The sequence below is a fragment of the Manduca sexta genome, chromosome 27 (assembly GCF_014839805.1).
Source record: "Manduca sexta isolate Smith_Timp_Sample1 chromosome 27, JHU_Msex_v1.0, whole genome shotgun sequence".
In the NCBI taxonomy this organism is placed as follows: domain Eukaryota; kingdom Metazoa; phylum Arthropoda; class Insecta; order Lepidoptera; family Sphingidae; genus Manduca; species Manduca sexta.
Window position 1 is genome coordinate 3,388,854 of NC_051141.1, and position 23,550 is coordinate 3,412,403.

At 38.9% G+C, this 23,550-nt stretch overlaps 2 protein-coding genes across 3 annotated transcripts in view; both read left to right on the forward strand.

The window, feature by feature from the left end:
• Positions 1 to 327: 327 nt before the first annotated feature.
• Positions 328 to 17,180, forward strand: LOC115444860. The gene is made up of 8 exons (XM_030170805.2): positions 328 to 591; positions 3,072 to 3,251; positions 5,451 to 5,536; positions 6,150 to 6,320; positions 10,009 to 10,152; positions 11,839 to 11,979; positions 14,172 to 14,294; positions 16,375 to 17,180. Exons 1-8 carry the CDS (start codon positions 511 to 513, stop codon positions 16,475 to 16,477), a joined length of 1,029 nt encoding a protein of 342 aa, XP_030026665.1. The 5' UTR covers positions 328 to 510; the 3' UTR covers positions 16,478 to 17,180.
• Positions 17,181 to 19,479: 2,299 nt separating this feature from the next.
• The window catches only part of LOC115444856, a 45,565-nt gene continuing 41,494 nt past the window's right edge, over positions 19,480 to 23,550 (forward strand). The window contains exons 1-2 of one of the 2 annotated variants that reach the window (XM_037444109.1): positions 19,481 to 19,608; positions 19,761 to 19,830. The gene's annotated coding sequence lies outside the window, so the exon portion shown is untranslated. Of the gene's footprint in view, positions 19,831 to 23,550 lie in introns of both variants that reach the window. The other variant, XM_037444108.1, reaches the window with a different exon arrangement.

Genomic DNA, 23,550 nt, shown 5'->3' on the forward strand with positions numbered 1-23,550 from the left:
CGTGGCGTGACGTGGTAATGTTGTACCTTTTCACTCGAGTGTAGAACATTTTAGTGCTGAACAAGAGCGCCAAATTTGATATTGAAAAAAGAATACCATTAATAATTTTAGTTTTAAAAAAGAAAATACACGATTATATCAGACGCATAAAAAGGCAGAGCTAACACTATACGAATTAAAATCACAGGCGTGCGAATGGAAGGAAAATATATATAATATAAAAGACATTACATAGATACCTACTTTATTACATACATACTTACATTATATGTTTTTTCCTTTTTCATTTTAGAAAGATAATGGCCACATGGTGCATGAGTCAAATAGAAATAAAATCAAATTTCGAATAAAGACAAATAAAGAACAAATGACTTGTCCGTATTTTTCAGACGAGAAATAAAGTTTATATTATTATGTAGCATTTTCCAGTGTCGATAGTCACTGTTGTTCATGTATTTTTTATTAAAATAGTGTTTAATCTTAACAGTTATAAGTTGAAGAAGTGTTAAAATGGCTAACGCAGATTTTAGAAAGGATGTGACTATGCCTGTTCGTCCAAGAAGTGTCTATACAGCGCACTCCTATAATCAGGTTATCAGTTTGACATTCGTAATTACTTTATTTAAAATTCTTGATGTGTTTTAAGATAAAGACAAAAATTTTCAATTGACAAAAAGTTTGGAGTAGATAGGCAGTACCTAAATCATATTTGAATAGTACCTACCTATCATGACCATAGTCAAGGCTAATTGGTGCATTGTTGTGGTACTATTTCAACCCTTACCTGCTTCGTGGAAAATTTGAATCCGGTGTAATGTAAGTAAGTATAAAAATATTAAGTTTGGGTACTTGGAAAATGCAATATTTGTGGTATTTACGTAACAGTACCATTTACCTTATAGGTATTTATTATGACGTATATCGTCCTACCAACCCATCTGGCTGTCTTGCTTATTAAAAAGCTACAAAAATCTTAGTCATCACCCGTTATTAGAATACTTATAAAATACTATTATAGGTATGTATGTACTTATAGATCTAGTAGATAAACTATACTTAAAATATAATATGTCATCAAAAACTTTCCATCTGAAAAAGCATGACACTACAGTAGATCAATTTCTGAGCACAATTAGACATTGAATGTGGAATCTCATAATGGCCAGTTATTATATAAGGTACAATATCATTCTCTACCTGCACATCTACTGTGGCTTGGCGGATGAAGATCTTAGTAGGTATGGCAAGCGTTGTCATGTAAATTATAAGTATATAATATCAGCCCTGTATTATATACTGTGCCACTGCTAGGCTCGGGCCTCCTCTACCACTGAGAGGGATTAGGCCTTAGTGCACCATGCTGGCCTAGTGCGGATTGGTAGACTTCACACACCCTCGAATTTTTTATAGAGAACTTCTCAGGTATGCAGGTTTCCTCACGATGGTTTCCTTCACCGTTAAAGCAAGCGATAATTCACAAAAACATTTTTTTTTTTAAAGCCAGAGATGTGTACCCTTGGGATTTGAACCTGCGGACATTCGTCACGACATGACAGTCCGTTTCACAACCAACCAGGCGATCGGCGCTCAGTTGTATGTATTTATACATAATATAATAAAATGGATTTAAAATAGGTTTTGAAATGTTCGTTGGCGCATCACGCTAAATCCACTCATTAGATTCATAATCGAATTACTTACTGAATAAGTAATATGAAGCTTTATTTTGTGGAACATTTAGAGTGCATCTCAGCAAAATCGACCTACTTCTAGAATTAAGATATAAAATTTTAGTCTACATAGAAATCTCGCCAGTACTTTCTACGTTGCTGCGCCGAGATGTGTTTTGTGTTGGTGGAAGGTATATTTTGTTTTTCTTATAATTTAACTTTACTCCCGACGTTTCGAAGGCTTCTTTCAAAATATAGTAAGTTATTTAACTTCTTAGTATCTTGAAAAGATAGAAAGAAGTTATACAAGCCTTTTTTTGGTTTCTTGGAGATACTAGCTTATTATACTTAAATACATATACATTATCCAGCCCTCGTGAAGGCTGACTGAGCGGTTATCTTGGGTTAGCCGAGCCTTGCGGCACGACATTAAGCCGCCCGGATTTGACATGGACCTTCGGGCGACCGCTGGGCCGAGTACCTTACCATATGTACGAATTAACCTACCCACGACATACTAACTAAAACTCCGCGGTGGCCCTCGTCGGCGCATTAGGGACAGCTACGAGCTTCCTCTGACGCAAGTCGCCGTCCGTGCGGCCCTGCGCTGTGCCGACCGATGCGGTCCGTCTCTTATTCTCAGAAAACTCCGCGCTGCCGAAGGACGCTCTCTGCGTCAACGGCAGCATGAGGCCTACCTTCCAAGCTGCCGTCCATCTCGGGGGCCACCACAATATGCGAAATGTATACAACGTACACTAAGAGCGGACGGGCGGACCTGCCGCCCGCCGACCCGACGACCTCCGATGGCCCCTACTAGTCGCCTCTTATGACGGATGGAATTTTCCAAACGCCCCCAATCCACATGGCGAAAACTACTTTATTATGTTATAGAATGATCAATAGTGGGCCCTGTAACCGTGAAGGCTGCAACGCTATCGAAGGTCCGTGAGTCAAATTAAAACTTACGAAAATACTCAACACGCAGTAGCTTGCTCAAGTTGCAGTTGTTACCGGCTATTATTATATCTATAACAAAGTTATAAAATAACTGAATTTTACTGTGCCCGAGTGAAATAGTTTTTGCGGGATAAAAGTAAGCCTATGTCAATTACGGGGTTTTAAACTATCTCCATACCAAATTCAAGATATTGTGGTTGCTTTATCTATTTTTGTGTATGTGTGTGTGTCATTTACTTAAGACCTTACCCCGAACAAACGGCAGAATTCGTTCCATACATAACCTTAAACATAACTCGTCTGCTCACTATAATTATAATTTCGTAATGCAACACATAACTACGTCGCAATGTTGTGGTAGCATTTATTATAAAATTTAGGTTAAGTATGTTACTGTTTACCTTTTTTTTGTATAAAATAAAGAAAAAGTTTCTTTAACAGGAGGAGTCGAATCTGTCCGCATTCCAAGACTACAGCAAGTTTTTGGAAGGTGGACTCGGGCAGGCGGAGCTTATGGGTGCTGCAGGGTGGCAGCCCCCGTGGCGAGCACCTCTGCCGCGCAAGGCCTCCTTCTACCCAGGGGACGACATATACCACGCGGATACGTGGCGCGAACTCGAGGTAAAGTATCTTTAAGTAAGGATCGTTCTGTGAATATTGTTAACTGTATCTAAAATTAAAATTTCCTGCAATACTAATCTGGCTGATATATTTAGGGGAGACGTTGGTATGTCTTCCACCAATTTGGAGGAGAAGGAGGGTATAGTGGATTTTGGGATCGGCTCATATCTTTTCAAATATCTTAAAAATTAGAGTAAATTAGGTAGGTAGGGATTAGGGAAATAGTTTTTATGCCGCATGCCTACCGTTGTCTCCATCTGGATGATTCAGATGATTCAGATAAATTTGTGGCGACATTACTTTAAAACTGCTAGAAAATTTATCCATTCTCTTCCGATAGTTATGAAAGTCTTCCTGATACAAAAGGTGTCATAATTATAGCAAAAAGTAAAATTAGGTATTCTAACTTTCCATCTGCTAAAAGACCGATGCCTGATTGTGAAGAACCACCTGTACCAGAATCAGTTCAAAGGTCCGAACTATCCACAACACCAAAATCAATCGAAGAATTAAATCCTGACATTCAATTGAAGAGCTTATATTTGTCGATTCTAAAATCAAAACATTATTGAATGAGAAAATATTTAAAGAGAACCTAAGTGATTTGAAACAATCAGCTTGAGAATATATCATGTCAGTGACTAAAATTGTCTTGGAAATCACCGATGATGAAGTATTGTCGCGGTACTTGTATTTACATATTATAAGGCCTTTGCCAGTGATATATTGTTAGTAATACATTTGGATATTTGGACTCCTATCCCGAAAAAAATGGTGACATCAGCGTCGAACACGGTGAAAGACTCCGCAAGGACACTTCTACGACAGAAAAAATATATCAGCAAGTGGAGTCCACGCATGCTGGCGGATCACTGTTGCATATTACTTGAAGACATCCCTGAAGCAAAATACGGAAGGAAATCATAGCGTAACATTAATATTAATATTACAATATAACGGAAAAGCTTTGATGATAAAAATTGCTTCTAAATTCTATGCGTACTTTAAAAATTTATTTGTATTATCCTTGTTCTAAACATAACTAGACAAAAATTTTCATGTTAAGTACAAAAAGTGTTTTTTGTTGACCAGTGATATTAAAGACGAATGTATGAACAGTTCTATACGTGGTCTTAAGTATTTTCAAACTTTTAAATTTATTAATCGTAATAAAAACATAGTCTTCAAGTGAAAAATAATGAAAAGAAACGTAAAGTAATAGATTATTTTTTATTTTTAATTATTAACTTTACTTAAAAATAATATCTTGTGAAGGTACTACTTTTCGTGCTTTTGTTTAATATGTACTCATTATCTTCTTGTCCAGTGGGTAAACAATCTTATTTGTGGCGATAAAGAAAACTATCACCCACTATTATTTCGATTGACCGTTAAGGCTAAGATTTAACATTAAGCCATATAGGAATAAGAAAAAAACAATCTTTCTTTGTAATCCAAATCCTACCGATAACAAATACAAGCTCAAAAACGCAAAATAAAATGTAATTGCGTCATATAGGATGATACCTTCATTAAAAAATGACGAAGCGCCGATGGCTCGCACCGGACTCTTTCATTGCGCTTCAGATAACGTCAAACCAATAAAAATTGCTTTCAGCCTTTGACCGGACCCAATAAAAGGACCCGTCTTTGCCGCCCCTGCTGGCGTTTTAATTTAAAAACGTTCTCGCCCCGGCTTTTGCACCCATACCGGGCCGATAGCCGAATTCGTCCGTGTTCTTTTTTTGACGAGTCGCGCCTTTAATGAAAGGCTCCAAAATGTATTTTGTAGCCATGCTAACGAACATCATAGTTGAAGCGCTAAAGGATTTTTAGTACGTAGTTGTTTGTATTTATTCCATTTCTGCCAACGAGCAAGTAAGCCCTCTGTATTTAATATTCATCGCTCATAGTCATTAGACACTCTTACAGTTCTATAAGAGTCATTAGAGAAACCTTAGAAGAGATAAGGGTGTTAGTATTTGGAAAACCTTAATCACCAAACCAAAACGACAGCATTCTGTCACGTCACGTGAGGCATCATTACTAAACCGATTGGAGGGATGTCATGCCGTAGATAAACATGTAGCTGTACTTAGTTTGCAACATCTTAGCGATAAAGGCTTTATCACTAAGATGTTGCAAACTAGGTACTCAATTGGAACGAAGAGCCCTCTAGGTGTTGTTCCCACACTACAGGTAACAGATGTAATGGGGGGCGCCGGATACAATGCGTCGGTAACACCCCACGGGACCGTCTGCTTGAGACTGAGGGACAGAGTCAAGTAAGTCCCTCAATGTTCAGTATAAAACACCCACTGTAAAATATATAATATCTATGCAAATAATAACATTGAAACTAAATAGAACTCTTAGAATACCACGCAAATCCGCACATATTGAAAACGAAGTCGATTTATGTGCACGATTTATTGAAATCAATCGTGCATTCGCATTTCGCACCTGTAATATTAAATTCTAACCCTCAGTTTAGTTACGCCTGTTGGCGACAGCAAATATTGACAGAAAATGCAGGCAATTTCACTGATGACTAATTACACGTTAGCGTTCGAAACATTGTACATAAGGTTGATTTTCATTTAGGTTTTGCAGCAGACTTTGCATTAAAATTACAATCTATACTACAAATAGTAGTATTATGTTTGTTACATTATGCCTGAGCATTATTGAGTACTAATTATACGGAAGCGGACATCAAGTCTAGTTTAACGGCGAGCAAAAGCTAATTAAAAATTAAGTTTAATTATAATGTTTCTATGAATGATTTTGCTACTAGAATCTTTGTGTTTATCGGTAAGTATATGTTTACCGATATTTGAACGGCCATAAAGTAAGGTATACTTATAGCGGAAAATTAAGGTGTTAATTTCACGCAAGGGTGGACATGACGATCGACGGAGCGGTGCGCGTGACGAACGCGAAGAACAACATAATCCTGGCGCTGTCGCGGTCCGGTGCCGCCGCTGCCCTCATACACCCCAACGGGCGCGTCTACCACTACGGCTCCAGGGTCGAGATACAGGCTCGTCACCAACAGGGGAACAACAAGTAAGTTCTGGCCTTATACGCCGGGAATATAAAGCGGAGTTTAGGTGCCAAACTAGATGGTACTTGCTTAAGATAAGTACGGTAAGTACGGCATTAGGTGGAAACTAATACTCTTCTATGGCGTTATCCTGCCTAGGCAGAAGAGTCTGCTCCACCTGGCTCTAGAGCCAGGGTCCGGCTTCTAATTCTTGTACTTCCACCCCCTAGTCTTGTTTATTCTGCAAACTATCAAGTCTTTTGACTCCCACCCACCAGTAAGACGGAAAGCCAGTGCTTTTGAGGCGTCTACAATGACTGTACCTACTACTGATATTGTCTAGATTTGAAAAATAATATAAGTAGGTTTTCGTTCCAATTATTACACCGAAATAACTTTAAGTACGGAATTTGCTAATATTACTCAATGCTTGTGTCAAAAAAAGAAAATCTCATCCTGCGCTGCGTTCACCAGGCTTCGATTCAATTAGTCTTACAATTTTAAAAAGGAAACATTTCAGACCGTTTTTCCGCAAGGGACGTACAAATTGTAAAAATATTCTTTAATAAATTAATGTCTAGATAGGGTGGCGTGCTTCAATGACAGTAAAACCAATAGTTCAATTATTATAAGCTTACTGTGCGTGATAACTGCGTCATACGCTGTTCCTGCGTAATTCTGTTTAGCCTTATGTGCGTGCGTTTTATTTCCATTAAGGTTATAGCTTAAGGTCTATTTTTCATACATTTTGTTTCACCTTTAATCTGGGTAACTAAACAAGTATTGACAAGTAAAGAATTTAAATTCACGTCTAGTTAGTGATTAGTTCTCGCAGTTGAACGAAAAACGTAAAAATAATGTAAAACGCTCTTTTTACAGTAAACATTATATTAGCAAAATAATTACAGAATACAATTTTAAACATTCTTTTGACAACGTCCAGCCAGAGAGAATAATAATAGAATAGTCGCCGCGTGACATATCTTCTCTTCTGCCAGCCTGCCCGCGCAGCCGAATACTTCCGGAAACGTCCGATGTGATCGGCTAGGATAGCGGCGCGTAACATCGGCCATCCTGCAAAGTGAATACCGTAAGGTATTCACAAAAATAAATTTGAGAAAGTAGAACTGAATTGGGTACCTATATTTTAAACAAATAGGACCCAGCAACACAAATCAGAATGCTCATGGCTGCACACAGAATATGATCAGAATGCTCATGACTACAGACAATATGATCACAGACAATGAATGACAGAATATGTTCATGGTCACAGACAGAATATGATCAGAATGCTTATGGCTACAGACAGAATATGATCAGAATGCTCATGATTACAGACAAAATATGATCAGAAGGCTCACGGCCTCAGACAGATCAGATTAAATAAAATAAACAGTTACGCACGTTCGCATTGTCAGCCTGAAGTGTTGCGTCACCGATTTGACTTCACATGACTCCAGTCATTCCTGTCTCCAATGATTTAGTTTCTAAGAAAACATCCTCTCCAGTGAGCCAAGCAGCAGGCATAACGAAGTGTTTTGTTATGAATGTCGTTAATGTGCAGACATCAATTCCATATGCATTCCCAACATATTTACTTCAACAGACGTAGACGTTGCCATGGTAACTAAAATCTGAGAATCTGGTAATTTTAATTTTGGCATTCAATGATTCATCACAGATTTATTCCGATAGTTCTCTTCACATTCGAATTCAATGTAACTTCAAATTATCATTTGTATAATCCCACTTCTGAATGTAAAACGCTCTTTTTACAGTAAACATTATATTAGCAAAATAATTACAGAATACAATTTTAAACATTCTTTTGACAACGTCCAGCCAGAGAGAATAATAATAGGTAATAGTCGCCGCGTGACATATCTTCTCTTCTGCCAGCCTGCCCGCGCAGCCGAATACTTCCGGAAACGCCCGATGTGATCGGCTAGGATAGCGGCGCGTAACAATAATTAATATGCATGGATATTTCGGCCTTTAAAATTTAATACGACGAAATTTATGAAAAATGGACCTTAAGCTATAACCTTAAAGAGTTTATAGAATTTACAAACAAATAATTGGGTCGAAACAGAATATTTAATTAATCATTTTGTGTAAAATATGACGCTTCGGTGTCGCCATTTGAAAAATTCGAATTCTATATAATATGATGAGTTAAAATTTATAGACTATGAAATTATAATAAAAAGATTTTAAAAGTAAATTGGCTTACTTCATGGATTTGAGTTTCTTTTTTATACTTTGGTAAAAATGCACAATTTGGTCCATACATTTAATAACTTTGATGTCTAATCAAAAATATTAATTTGTAGTTTTAAACGTCGTAAAATAATTAAATATTGAGTTTGGAGTAAGAACTTTGGATAAATTATTCCTATTCATTTTAGGAAATGCTGATTTTATAAACTGGCAATCGAGAACAAATTGCGAACTCAAATTATTTTTGTAAATAAATATGTCAACATGCCTATGTAAAAAGTTACCGGTGATAGTTAATATTAATTTTGTTGTTTTAGATCGAACCCTGTAGTTTCTACACACTTAAGACCTCTGACGTCATCTTTAAATAATAGAAATTTAAGTAGCCATGGGTGTTACCGCAGTTGTTAACGCAGTGACAACTAGAAGCGCATTGAGCGCGGAAAGGGGATGTGGAGGTGAACAGTTCACCTTAATTTTAATTGACATGGTTGAAGCTTTCAATGCCTATCTAGACATTTATTTAATCAAAGTAAATAGGTATACTTAGCTTAAGCGGAAGTCGTGAGTCGAAGATAAAATTGGTTCTTACCAAGGAATTGTAGATATATTAAATCAATTAGATACATAATATAATAGCAATGTGAATATACCTTATACTTTGTTGCTATTTATTACGAAGACAATATAAGAATTGAATTCTTTGTCGTGACTGACATTTTGGAACTTTAGCACGACACCGCGCTTATTTTTCAGGATAAGACGGTTAGATATTTTGTACCTTTGACAAAGCTTTCTGTGAGCTTTAAAAATATATATTCTGTGATAGCAGTGAAAAGCAGTGAAAAATAAAAGTATTTAATAAGTACAAAATTCTACCTATATTTTGGATAGCAATATAAACCTTACTTACTCTTTGTACTAATATCAAAAGATGGCGTGGCATTCGTAATAAGAAAGTGGTAGCGGTACATCGTGCAGCAGTTTCGATAGATCGTGTTTCATGCCTTTATACTGTTGGTAAATACCAAAGTGCATTGGCTCAAAAGAACCAATTAGCATCGCAGCGCTTCTGTTACCTTTCTACGAGCCGATACTCGAGCTCTCGAGCTATCGACCGTAGGTTTCTCTTTGGTTTAGTATTTTATTTATTTCGGAAACTAATCTGGCTGATGCAAATGCTGAGGCTGAATTGGTTGCCTTTGGCTTCTTTATAGAGCCCCGAATTGGAGTTGCTAGAGGCATCAAAGGAATAATTTTCGTAGCAAGACTGTCACGCGAAATAGTTGGCATTCTAAAATAGGTTTCACATTAGTTAATTTTAGTTTTTGTAGTAATCCTATAAATTGCATATCAAGCGTTTCATTACAATCCTTCGATAATTCTCGTGCAATAAACACCGTAGCAGGTTCGTTCGTACTGACCCTCCCCCATGCCTGTTCACCCCCCCCCCCCCATTTCACAAGTACATCCAGCCGGTGTGTGCAGGTACGCGAAGATGTGGTACAAGGGCGTGTCGTTCACGGCGGAGCAGTGCGCGCTGGTGTACCTGGTGGACGCGGCCGGCACGCGCACCACCACCGACACCTTCCTCGACATGAGCCAGGACTTCACGCTCAACGTGTTCTACAAGTTCGTACAATCATAGCCTTCGCCTCATTGAAAAAAAAACACTAAGGTCAGATAAAAGAACAGATGAGCTCACTACTTTACCCATTATGGAATACAGCTGTTTAATTTCTGTTAATGAGTTCTTGCAATGAAAGCCAATGGGCAAACTTGATCAATCTTGGTGGAAGTAATTGAGGCTCCGATAATGTGTATTGTAAGAGTAAAAATAATGATGCGCCAAAATCGACCGATAGTTGGCCTTCGTTCCTGTGACAGCGCGATAATGTCCTCGATCAGTCATATTGTAAACACATTTTCTTTTATTTTTGCTCAATAAGTTACTTCCAATTATAACAGATCGTCGGCAAATAAACTCGCGAATGGAATCCCCTCTGTCTGCCAATGAAATCCTATCAATTGCCCGACGAACGGTAACAAAACGTTAACGCCAATTTGTTGACGCCCCCATAATTTATACGAGTTTTCAACTTATTGGTTGGTTGGAAAAATTGCTATCGGCTTATAATTTTTTTGTTTGAAAAAACGCCTTTCTTAGGTTTTACCTATCAAACGTTTAGGTGTTACTCAGATGTAAATTTCTATAGTAGGATGCATGGCAAAATATGGTGATAGCTTAGTTGGGAGTTGTGGTTCAAAACCCAAAGGCACGCACTTCTAACTTTTTTAAAGTTATGTGCCTATCCTTTGGGGACTATCGCTTGCTTTTATGGTGAAAAAAAATTATGGATATGTGAAGTCTGCCATCCTTACTAGACCAAGCGCGGCGTGCTGAACTTAGGCCTAATCTCTCTCGATAGTAGAGGAGGCCCTGCCCAGCAGTGGACCAGTATATAATACAGGGCTGATATGTTTATTATATGTATAGCAAAATGCGTTCAGTTGCGATCATGGAAGTGAATAGTTTGGCATGTTCTTCTGTATAGCTCCGTTGTGAAGTACCAACCGCGGATTACAAGTCTTGAAACCCGACATATAGTGCAGTAAAGTTGAAATACAAATTCCAGTCGAATGTCGCTTCCATAATAATTGTATAAAAAAAAAATAACAAGTCTGCGCACCTCCTAAATGGTAATTACACCGTTGCCTGCTACCGAGGGGAGAGCAACACCGCAGATTATTAATTTAATATTTAATCGGAGAGATGTTCCCTTCTTTACATTCGCTGAGGGCTCGCCGTGCCACCTACGTCGATAGCCAAAGATTGGTTCGACGTCGATTTGTTTACTTTCTGTATTTGCTATTGGAGTTGTCGATGGATATTGCGTAAAGGTAAGTTGCAACTCTGAATCAAATCGTACTCAGGAATTCGAAGTCGGTATTTAATAATACTTGTAAGATATTGCCGTTATTGTACGCTAGATCAAAAGTAGTAGATTCTAAAGAAAAAATGTCTCCAGAGTTACAATATATAAAGAATTGTAGTATTTTGGTATACAAGCGTGCGTGCACTGCATCATAAAACGTAACGAGACTTATGGACGCGGTCTCAATGCAGTAAATTTTTTTTGTAAGTTTTCAAACGCAATGTTTCATTATGAATTAAAACTATGAATATTAATGAGTGACTTGTTTGTTATGACGTTTGAATAAGGCGACAATGAAGCTTCATGGTCTCCTAGCTATAGTCTCATGAGACCAGAAAGACTAGCTAGTGTTTCTGGTCTCACGAGATGTCCTGGTGTGCAGCGAGTCCCGTCACGGGCCGACGTACGTGAACGAGGCGCTGTCGCTGCTGCAGGCGGCGCAGTACTGGCTCACCGACGACGGCATCGACAACTGGATCATCAACAACGTGCGCGTCAGTCAGACCGCTGACGGACTCGTCAGGTACACTGTACACAGTGCCGTAATAAGGGCAGTGCCAGCGGTGCACACGGTCGGGAGAAGGGGGGGCTTAATGGGGTTTTTATGGTGGGGTGACGCAAAATTGACCACACTAGCTCCGTGTTTTGGGATATGAATGGGCCTTATAAAAACTCGCGCCGGACGCATGCATGCATGGTTAGTTTCGGCACTGGGTACACAATTACTGGTGTTTCAATTGTTAGTTTAATGTGGGCTACATTCGTACACGTAATTTGTAATTTAAGAATTTTAATGTAGGAATTATTAAACCTATTTAGGTTTTTTTTTCACTAATGGGAAGCTAAATTATTCGCTGAATCGATAGACTTCTTGGCTCGGAACAAAAATATCACGCGGGGCAACCGCAAGCAAGAGCTAGTTATTTATAAAAGGATTTGTAGCCTTTTATAATATACGTTATATAAATACGCAAAATTTTACATCAATTCGAATTATTGTCTGCCATATGATATAGCTACATGATGTTTTCGATTAGTTCTTTCACACTTGTGTATGTGCATCCGAGCGCAGTTCCAATGCGCCGGCTTACTTTCCACGGACTCGAACGCCGAGGAGAAACAAGAAGTTAGGGAAACGCTTTGCGCCTTGAGATCCACAAAATAAATCAGATGTATTATGTCACTAATATAATATTATGCATTTACTACTGCCCTATCTTAACAGCCTTTACCTTTTAAATACAGATCAGCTTTGTAATGCTTAATATTCCCAAACAAGGTGTAATGTGTTTATTACAATATTGTATTTTAGGTTTACTTGTTTCATCAGTATACATACGCCCGTAGAATCTATTACCATGCCGTGCATATTGGTATTTTAATTATCAGTGCGTAGAAACAAATTTACCGTATTTATAGACGTTAGTATCTCTCCAGACATTCAAAAACACACGTATGACATCAGTAGGTACCACAACGTACTCGCTTAACAGCCGATTTCAATAAACGATCTCAATCTCAATCTTCGACCCGATTTCCAGAAAGAACCAATCAAAACGTAATTTTTAAGCATGTCAAAAAATACTTTGCTCTGGTTGGTCCATTTTTGAGATAGATCGAGAAAACGATTGGAATAGATTATTTAAAATGGCGATACAACAGTTTCACTCCACCCATCTCTTTACCCCTAGCAGTGGCGAAAGGTGAACTTTTCGGAAACGGAACTCGACACAATATAGACTGTCGATGAATCGGTCTAATGATAATTAGATTCTTCCACATAAGGGGAAGCAGACAGGAATCGACCCTTCGCCTAGACACTTGTACTTGACATAGCACAAGCAACTTAAACAACAAAGAAACATTCAGTTGGTAATACAAATGTTTTAATGCACCATGTAGTGATAATCCAATTTTCTCGACGATCTAAAGTAACAGGCTGGTGTCAAATCAAGCGTACATTATAATTGCGTTTCAATGCTAGCTCACAGGTCGAGGGCTTCTTTCCGTCAACGTTTGCGAATGCATCTGTTTACATTCAAACATGCGATGACGTTCTAGGGACGAGAAATATGCAAGACAGGCACTTACGCTGATTGAACGAAATCAAAACAATGTTTTGTGTGGGCATGGCAAAATGAGTCTAATGTAGTGGGGTCTAGGTGGAGTGTTAATTGATGTGTGTTGCGAGATAGTTATCCTTCGCCAAACTGAAATAAAAATACCTACTGAATGAGCAATGAATTTGAGTTCTAAATTCTTATCTCTATCATGGGAGAAAGTCTTGTTACCTGAACTAGGGTCTCTTACCTTTCATACATCTCTACCGAATAATAATATAATCTGTAAATTATGCTGATTATATAAAGTTTCATGAGGGGGATAGTTGTATTGCGTGAGCGGTTTAAAATTTTTAATGCTCTGTATCAGGCCCTGCTAGATGGATGAGGTATACACTACATTCAAAGCATTGCCGCTAATTTTTTCGGTCTAGTTTGAGTGGCCCCGGTAGATCGATACACATTCAGCCCGGAGCGTGCAATTCATTTGATATGGCGATAGGGTCGCGCCCTATCACATCATTGTACGAAACACACAAGGCGAAATGTGGGTGTGCCCTTGTGTTTTGCACCCCTGGACACAACCCGGAAGCTGGAGGGCTACCCCTTCCGGTATAAAGGAGTGTGTGTTAGTTTAATATAACGTTTGCATCAGGATCCACCGCTGCAGTCACAAGTACCAGCTGCGCACGAGCCCGAGCAACGGCTCCGCGTCCATCACTAGCCCCTTCCTGCACTGCACCGCCTCGCTTGGACAGACGCAACATCTCTTTGTGAGGTATGATGTCTGGACTATCCAGCGGCCTTGGACAGTATGCCTTATATCATTCCCTTACATTTTCATTTCCTATGTATTATGTGGGTGAGGAACGCAGTGAAGTCCCACGTAGTGCTTTGTAATTCAAAGTTCTGTATGTAGCTACTGTTTATGGGCGGTCGTATCGCTTACCATCAGGCGAACGGAACGCTCGTCTTGCCATTCAGCTGCAATAAAAAATTGCCTTTATGATTACAGGAAGGCTAAGGATCCAAAGCAATGACTTATACCACGTCAATGATATCCTCATCATTTCTCACCCCCCCCCCCCCCACCCACAATTACCTAAAACGACATTCATGCAAAAGAAAAAAAAAACGAATTATTAAATAGCAGACTAAACGTGCCAGTGTATTTAGACGTTTTTTTTTCATTTCGATTGGACTCTGCCTAAAGTTACAAAAGTTTCCTATACGTATGCGGGAGAGAACACGCCTGGACGATTAAAAAGAATAGGACACTGGATGTTGGTTGAATGACTTTCAAATGAGTTTTTGGGATAATCCCTTGCCACATCCACAGTAAAATGATTTGAGGGGTGCAGCGTCCAAATTGAAATGCGTCGAACAAAAAAGACCTAACTCGTTTAAAAACGCCGCGCGAGGGTCTTTGAACTGGACGTAGCTGATCTGTTCTGAATTTCGACTGTGGACTGGAGATTCCTCATGTCCAATATTTTTTTATCAGGAATTCATTACGTTGTTGAATTTAGCGTAAATGTTTTTTCACTTTGTGTAATATGTTGATTAAGATTATATTTTGTATGAAGATTATGGGCAAAACCAGTCAAATATTTCAATTAGCTGATACATTGTGACCCCTATTACGACTTATTCTCACATTTCCATGGTCACCAGCTGTCAAAATTTATCAGTGTGTAAAATCATTACAAAATTATTTATGAACGATATTCCACGGTAACCAACTAAAGCGAGTTTGTAGACTTTTACAATCGTCTTGTTCCAGGGTAATCAGTAATATGTCTTTGGTAATTAAAATACCAAAATGACTGATAATATTGCCTTGGATACAACGGCGAAATGATAGAGATTGTGTTATATTTTATACTCTTTCAACAAGGTATCTTATCATGTTGCAACACCGAGGTGTGCCGATTTAGATACGCGCGTTAATTACTTGTATTAACGAATGAGATATACGTTGCCAATCGTTCTTGCGATGCAACACCACTCTGTATATTGAATGTTATTGCAATTATCGTTATTGAGCGTTCAACAAATTAATTAGAAGTTATCGGTGAAAGTAATTAGTTCTAAAAGGGGGGTGTGTTAGCCGCCGGTAAGCAAACAGTTCATGGCTGACTGCAGCCGTTTGCTGCCCAGCGAGTCGGGCGCGCGTCACCGTTTAAAGGATCCTCGTTTGTTGACAATCAGCCGCAGACTTAATGAGATTGCGCTGGGAACATGTATCGCCCTGTAGAGTCGGGGTGTTGATTCGAAACGTTCGTCGGCGCTGTGTTTACCCGCTGCAGTAACAAATGGGGATTCACTCGGATTCATTGAAGTATATTCTATAGACACGTACGTCCATATAAACTATTTGTTCAAAATCTTAACCTATTTATTCACTTGAACAACAAATAATTTTACTTTTGGCTAATATTTTTATTCACATCCAGGATTAAATTTAGACTTGCGTTCTTGTATTATTAGCGCCACTCCATACATAACCACACATTGTCAATGTTGAAATCATACTAAAGTCAGGTGTAGGGATTGCAGTACAGTTTAGTCGAACACAATGTGTTTACTGCTAGATCTAGTACGTAGTACATATATATCGATGCTCAGATTATTATTTGGCTAGATTCCTTTTCCAGTTGAATAATGCCTCTAAAGATTTTGAAATACATTTTTTTTATTTGGAATAACTGGGCTCATTCAAAGATTATATTTCTCCTGTCTACATCGATACTTCTGATTAGATTTGGAAAAAACTAACCAAGGTTCTGATGAATTAGAGGCCACTTTGGCTATCCTATCCATTGCGAGATGAAAGCTAGTTCGGTTATTTGGCGCAGGCGCGGCGAGAGACGGATGCACTTCGATGGCAACTCGTTCATTGTGCGCAACGCGGGCCACTCGGCCGGCTTCGACGACAAGAACCAGCTGAAGGTGTACTGACATCCCGCAGGTCCGCCGCGCCACAGCCTGGGCGGTGCGTCGGCGCCGCTTCAACAAGTAGTATTCTTACCTCATGATTGTGTTATCTCGTTTGTTTGATTTGTATCGAAACACGTGGACAAGTCGCGTTGAAAGTTAACCGTGAATGTGTCGTTTTATTTGTGCCAGTGTAGTGTAGTTTTTGATATTTTTAATTTGTACCCGCAGCCGATGTCTTTTGCGACTGCCGAGTTTCGTAGTCGACGTGTGAGTGCGCTCCAGCGGTCACACTCCTAGTGATAAGATTACAGTTTCATGACTAAGTGTTAGATCAAAAGTTGCCAATCTGATGCTCCGCTTGTACAAGTTGCTTTTGTAATACATTTTTATACGGTGAAGTGTAGCGCAGTGTGTTTTCCTTCGGTTTTTATGACTGTTTACTTGCGATGTTTTTATAATGCTTTATTTACCGCGTTGTGTGACAAACATGAGCAATCCAATTCATAAAATATGCGAACGGATTGGTTTGTTGAACCATAATCTTGCAGCGCAGAGCAATTGTTCAATCGAATGATATTGATATTACAGATCAGTGAATGCTTGAGCTCGGCAGCGTATTGTCAGTTTTAATAAATGTTTGGGAATAACGACTTGTCCACTTATGTTTCTTTGTGTATAAAACTTCAAGTATGATGTTATGGAAATATAACAATGTGTGCTTCAATTATGTGTTTCATTTTGTTTTTTTAAATTCCCCTAATCTTGGTACTTGTATGCTAATCTAATAGGTATGGCAGGTCTACAGTAGTATTTACAATTTGCAGAATACTTTGTCAGGCGCCACGATGCGCGGAACACGTTTTGTTTCGTTACCTGTAGCAGATCGGAAGGGAGGCTGTCTTGTGCCTTTATAACCACCTCGAGTTTACTAACACTCGATTGTTCATTCTTGCACGATAAGTGCAAGTCTTCAGAACAGTCGTGGGAAGATTTTGTTCGTATTTAAAAAGGAGAGCGCCAACTGACACAAACCACTTGATTCCACCTGGATAAAATACGTAATTCCATGCGTCCACTTAACGTTAAACGTCAGATTCAGATTGTGGTGGATTGCTCGTTTGTGGGTTGTTAGTCATTACCTTCAAGCTTCCTCCTTTACTGGCTGCTATAAAAATGTCTAGAAAATCCTTTAACAGAAAGGATATGTATAAAAAGTTAACGCGCGAGAGGAGTAAGCGAAGTGACCGTGCGGTTGACAACCTGGGCCCTTATTCTGTATGGTAGTGTGAACGCGTAACGCGGCCGTGTCATGTTATCTTCGAGAAATGTGCGTGGAATGGTATTCTGTAAGCCAAATTTCTATAGTACTAAACATGATGCGTTGTGTTACGTGCTTGTTACGCACTGTTATAATAACGTGCGAGATAGAGAATAAGGCCCCTGGTGTAGGCCACTGGATTAGCGAGCAATACTGCATCGGTGGCGTAGTTGTATTGCTACTGCTCTTCTCTGGGCGTTGGATCGGCCCGTGATGTTCTGTTTAGCTATCTCGTATCTACCGTTAGGAATTTGGATCCGTGGTAGGGATAAGGTCTTATCACATCAAGATGGAATAAATACGGAGAAAAGTAGGTGCAATAGTTGCGCGTCCTTACCTTCTCGAGTATAAAAGCATGAGTGTAAAAGAAGAGAATCAAGGCTATGTATATTCTGTATCAACTTGTTAAATATAAGGACAGAATAAGAGTAAAATTGATTTTGGACAGATGACCCGCCTGAATTGTTAATATGGGTAACTTTATTTGAGGAGATTATTGTAATTTAATGTAACCATTTTTAATTCTATTTCTTTCTTCACATCCGTTTTTAGCCGTTGACGGTATTTATTTGATAAAGTTCTATGTAGGAATCAGAATAATTTCTTAATTTTTTAGACAATGCCCAGTTTGACTTATGAAATATTACATACTGTTCCTTTACACAATGTACGTGAGCACTAGAAAGGCATTTTTGTAAATTGTTACTCTAAATGAAAGATAAGATGGATAAATCCCATTGGACCTTCGCGATGGCTAGTTAAACTTTTAACCACTCTATTTGGATTATTTCGCCGAAAGCCAAATATTTTGGAATCAGTACCGGCGCTATTGTATTTAACCGACAGAAAACCAGGGTTTCTACTTCATAATATGAAAACCTGTATTCTTTCTATTAACATTTAGAATATACATACATCTAGGTACTTTCGAACCAAAGTCAAAGTCATTGAATTACGACAAATTAATTCAACTCTCAATGTGCGCTGTCCGCTGTTGAGTGAGTATACCAAAAAACAACAAGCTGTACATAAATAAATATCTAACGACACAGTTTGAAGTTTGTGGAATAACTTGAAGAATAAATAACATACGTGTTGTAAATTTATAATAACTGCCGTAAAAGTCGCATAAGTTCTAATTTCTAACGAATTATAAAAAAATGCATAGACACTTAAACATATTGTCTAGTTCAGATTTTAAAATAAAGCTTAAGGTAGCAGCGATTCTAAAAACAAGCAGTTACGTGGGTATTAAATATTCAAAAAGATGGCAGTTCCGCAAACAATACTTAATATTGGTTTATTGGTAACATCGGTAGTCACAAAACGATGATTTAAAGGCCACAAATTGCGTATTTTTATACGGTTATAACGGTAGAGCCATGAGGCTTGGCGGTAAATTCAAGGGTGTGCAGAAGCGGTTGGTAGAGCTGTCGAGTGAGCTCGAGTGTCGGCTGGCATGTTGCATGTGATGCAGCCGGCGTAGCGCAATGTTCGGAGCGGAGTTTCGAGCTCTCTGCTCTCCGTTCCGTGACGCGGTGGGTTAGCTATCGATCGTAGCGGCTTGCGGCGGTGGCGCCTCGGCGCGGCGCGCGGCCACAGCACGCCGGCGGTGCGGCGGCGGTGCGGCGGCGGTGCGGCGGCGGCGCGGCGCTCGCTGCCTCGTGCGCCAAGTGCCAACTGTCAAAAGCGCGTGACGTAAGAGCTAGGGCGGCGCGCACACGGCCGCCGCTAGCCGCCCGCTCAGTACGTCCTCGCGGTACTTGCACTCGTTCGCTCGCCGTATTCTCCGCGCTCCGGTGCACCGTATCGCGCCGCAGGTTCCGCGAGCCAGGTGAGGTTGGGGCCGACGCGGCCCCGGCCGTGCGGCGCGTCGCTGACGCTGTATTGATCGCATCCTGTCTCATCTGACTGTTTGAATGTTTATAAACAGCCGGTCGCATCCATTCGTTCCCTCTTGTTTCTGATAAGTTTGTCTGACGGCAGACGAGCCGGCCGCTGCTGAAAGGAACGCTGAGTGCTGGCTCCGACTGCGCACCAACTGGATTCAGTGCACGTATGTACGCTTGCACTTGTTTATCTCGAATTTAATTCATCTGCCGGCATAGCTTGCTGACGACATCATTTACGTAGGAATAGTGTGGCTAACTATAAATAATGTCAGTGTTTTTACAAGTTGTAAACACGTCACTCTCGTAGAGATGCATCGATTGATTCGCCTCTAATATATTAACGAATAAATTAATTTCTATCAATACAACTGGAGCTGTTAGAGTTATGAAAAAAATAATGTTTGAAGTACAAAGTTTTTCTTGTTCCTGTCTCGTATAATCAGCACTGCATATCATGTAATTGGTTGATTGCATAGCTGCAATACCTGCCTGTATTGAATTGCGTAACTAATGCTAGCAAGTGTCCGCACTCTTGTGACATTTCTATAAGTTGTGAAACGACAATTTATTACCATTCACATTAAAAGTAAATCACATTAAAGACCATTAGATATAATTAAACCGGCTTCCGCCGTATCTAGCCTCCGCTGTTAGTTTTTCAAACAAAACATTGTTTACAATGTCAGTACATGTATTTCTTATTGTAGTTAATATTTTACTGTTGTTATGTTGAGGCATTCGCGTGTTGAAGGAACAATATAGATAAGTAAATTTAATGTTCTTTCGATTGTGAGTATTTAGAGGCATTGAGTTAATTTTTACATTGAAGGTAAAAGTTTAAGCCGCACATGATTCCATTAGTAAACTTTGTAATTTCCATATTATTAAATTAATATGTCCAATTCGCACTATGCAAATTTCTAAACAAAATTGTATGTATCTTATGTAGATTAAAGTTACAAAGTAGAGTGAATGCATCGCTGCACGCTGCTCTCCTGTTGTTTCCCCTTAGTTATTTTATTTTGCCCCTCCTAAAGGTCGTCCAATATGAATAATTTATGAGAGTTGAAACGTATTAGTTGCAGTATAAAGGTCACGCGCTGTGTTTGAGCTCAGAGCGATACAGCGCAAGATCCACGACTGGATACGTTAAGTACTTTCGTAGGTAACAAAAGAAAGTTTAAATCTGTAGATATCGACAATTATCACGATTGTAAGTTACTGTAGGCTATAACAATTCGCTAAAGACGATCCAGTTCGCTAGTTGGACTCTTATTTTATAAAATTTCTAGACCCGGCGGGCAGGAAGTTTGTATTTTCTGTTCGCAAGCAGCCGCTCCGCGTACGACATCCTGCACTTGTCTCGAGTTTGTCGCGCAGCTATATTCAAATTAGAGCATTAACGACATCTATTTCCCAATAAACACCATTTTGCTTACTAATCATAGTGTTGATTGCGCAGTGATGGGTCAATAAAAATAATTTCGTAACACTTAAAAAATTGCATTATATTGTTATTTGAATATTATTTACGCAACACATCATTCTAATAGCATATTCGTTTATATTGCGAAAATATAATAGACAAAACATAAATCGGACGTAAACAAATCGCTGTTAGTTATGAATCTACTAAAATGCCAATACACGATCGCACAATGTTGATAAATGAAGTTCACCTAGTTTAGTGAACGTAGAGAAGGTATAGTAACAAGCGATGTTCTCTTTGTAAATGGTCAACATAATGGAGCGACGCCTAAATAATAGACCGACCTCATTGTTATCGGATGGATAGGAAATGGAAGAGTCACGTTTTTTACTCGAATTGTAGTTGACGTACTGTATTGTATATAATAATCTCGGTATTGCACTTACATTTTTCCGTTACTAATAACACGGTACTTGGGAATGCGTCCGATCTGTTGTAGATGCGGGTAACCGCTAGTTATTTAACATTGTGCTATATTTTAAGTGCATAATTGCTGAGATTCCGTTGCACCATATTATACCCCACGATGTGATGATGCAGCGTTACCGGGCGCCGTAGTGAATACGACACAAACGCATTGCACCGTAACGTATCCTCACGGTGATGTCATACAAACCACAACAAACATTGGACGTCCAACAATAGTGCGGCCGGCCCACGTCACTTGGGTGCGCCAAATCTGTGTCCACCCACAACGTTATATTGTTCATGCGATGACCAAAGGACCGATCGTTATCGCTGTCAACAGTCCTTACATACAATACACACATGATTTACTTTAGAGCATTTAATTAATTACTATTTACTCACGCCAACCGAATATTACAGACCCATCAATCTTAAACCTTTTCCCTAGCGTAAATTTTCACTACACATGGAATAACATATTTTATGGGACTATCTTTAGAGTTTGTTATTCTTTGAATCAAGCTTATTCTTTTTCCGATTTATGACAATTATATCTTATACTACACTAATAATTCCATATGAAATAAATTAAAGCTGTACCTAGTCATAACATACCAAAAAATATTTAGTCCAGAAATGTTCGCAGTGAATTGCCGCAGTCGTGTTGGTTGCGTAAGACCCCTAACCCGGTTGCAATTTTGGGGTGATCGTGCCCGATCTTCCAGTGCAACACCTTTAAAGCCATCAAACTACGCGTTTCACAGCTTCATCAATTAAATCGAATATTTCGTATGTATATACGGATATTTGTAGCATTTATACTTGTATTTATCGTCTTTCTAAGTAAAAATGTTAGTGATCATATTCTACGTTTTACACATTAATTGCCAACGCAAACCCTACGGCGTAGAAATGTTGTCTGCTAAAATTACCTATCTGTTGCTTCTTTTATTTTCACAGAAATAGACAAAGGTGCCGATAATACACCAATTGAAATGCCGATATTTTTCCATTTCATTAGAACTCTACTCGTTTCTCCTAACTCGTATACACGAATAATAGATAATATGTTTTTCCGACACCGATAACATTTTTTTCCTGGTATTAACACTAAACACACTTAATCCCTAAGAACCTTACAGTCTAGGTACCTACTTGATGCAATAAAGCCAGAGTTCTTTAAAATAATTAGGGAGATCCTACGAATTGCAACTAAAATATTTCAACTATACAATTAGATATCTGTAATATTATAATATTACAACATATGACATAGTGTTTATAAAATACTTAAATGAACTACCTACTTATATAGAGCCAAGAAATATCGCGGTACCTCTAAGACACCAGTAAATTGTAAGCGATACCTGCTTTGGTCATATTTTGTTATTGCACCACACGCAGGCACCAATATGTCGCATTCTTTGGCAATAGTCAGGTTCTGCACTCTATACTTAATGTAAAAGTTCACGTAAATGTTATTTGCTAACCAGTGTTAATGCAATATCGTATTTAACGCTGCAAATGGAGGTAAAGTTTTTCAAAGGACAGCGTTCACAAAGCTTACTTAAAACTTTATAATAAGTACTGCGACTTCCCAATCCTATTAAAGTAATTAAAATGACGTCCAATAACAATCTATGCAAAGGCAATTACTCAGTAACAAGCTAGTCAAAGTAATAGGGTAAAAACCTCCTGCCGACGAAGCAAGCTGTTATATTAACCGAATATATTTTCATTATTATGTGCGAACACTATTATGTTCTTTTCTATGGGCATTTAAGAATTGCACACGAATCTAAATATCAATCGGATGTAACAGTCTCCATTGTTAAATTCCACGCGGTTACAATAGTTTGCTTGATATTGTGATGCACTTGGTAATTGTAAACGTTGAAATTCGAATGTGATGAATAATATACATTTCGGGCTCTGGCATCCTGCTTTCAAAAACGATTTGGGTCATTTACGTACGCGCCGGGTCACT

Bases quoted from the DNA above. Each gene is read 5' to 3' on its own strand.
- LOC115444860 (XM_030170805.2), top strand. From the start codon at position 511: ATGGCTAACGCAGATTTTAGAAAGGATGTGACTATGCCTGTTCGTCCA. The intron at 592-3,071 runs GTTATCAGTTTG...TTTCTTTAACAG, and splicing joins CAGCGCACTCCTATAATCAG to GAGGAGTCGAATCTGTCCGC. The intron at 3,252-5,450 runs GTAAAGTATCTT...CCCACACTACAG, and splicing joins ATACGTGGCGCGAACTCGAG to GTAACAGATGTAATGGGGGG.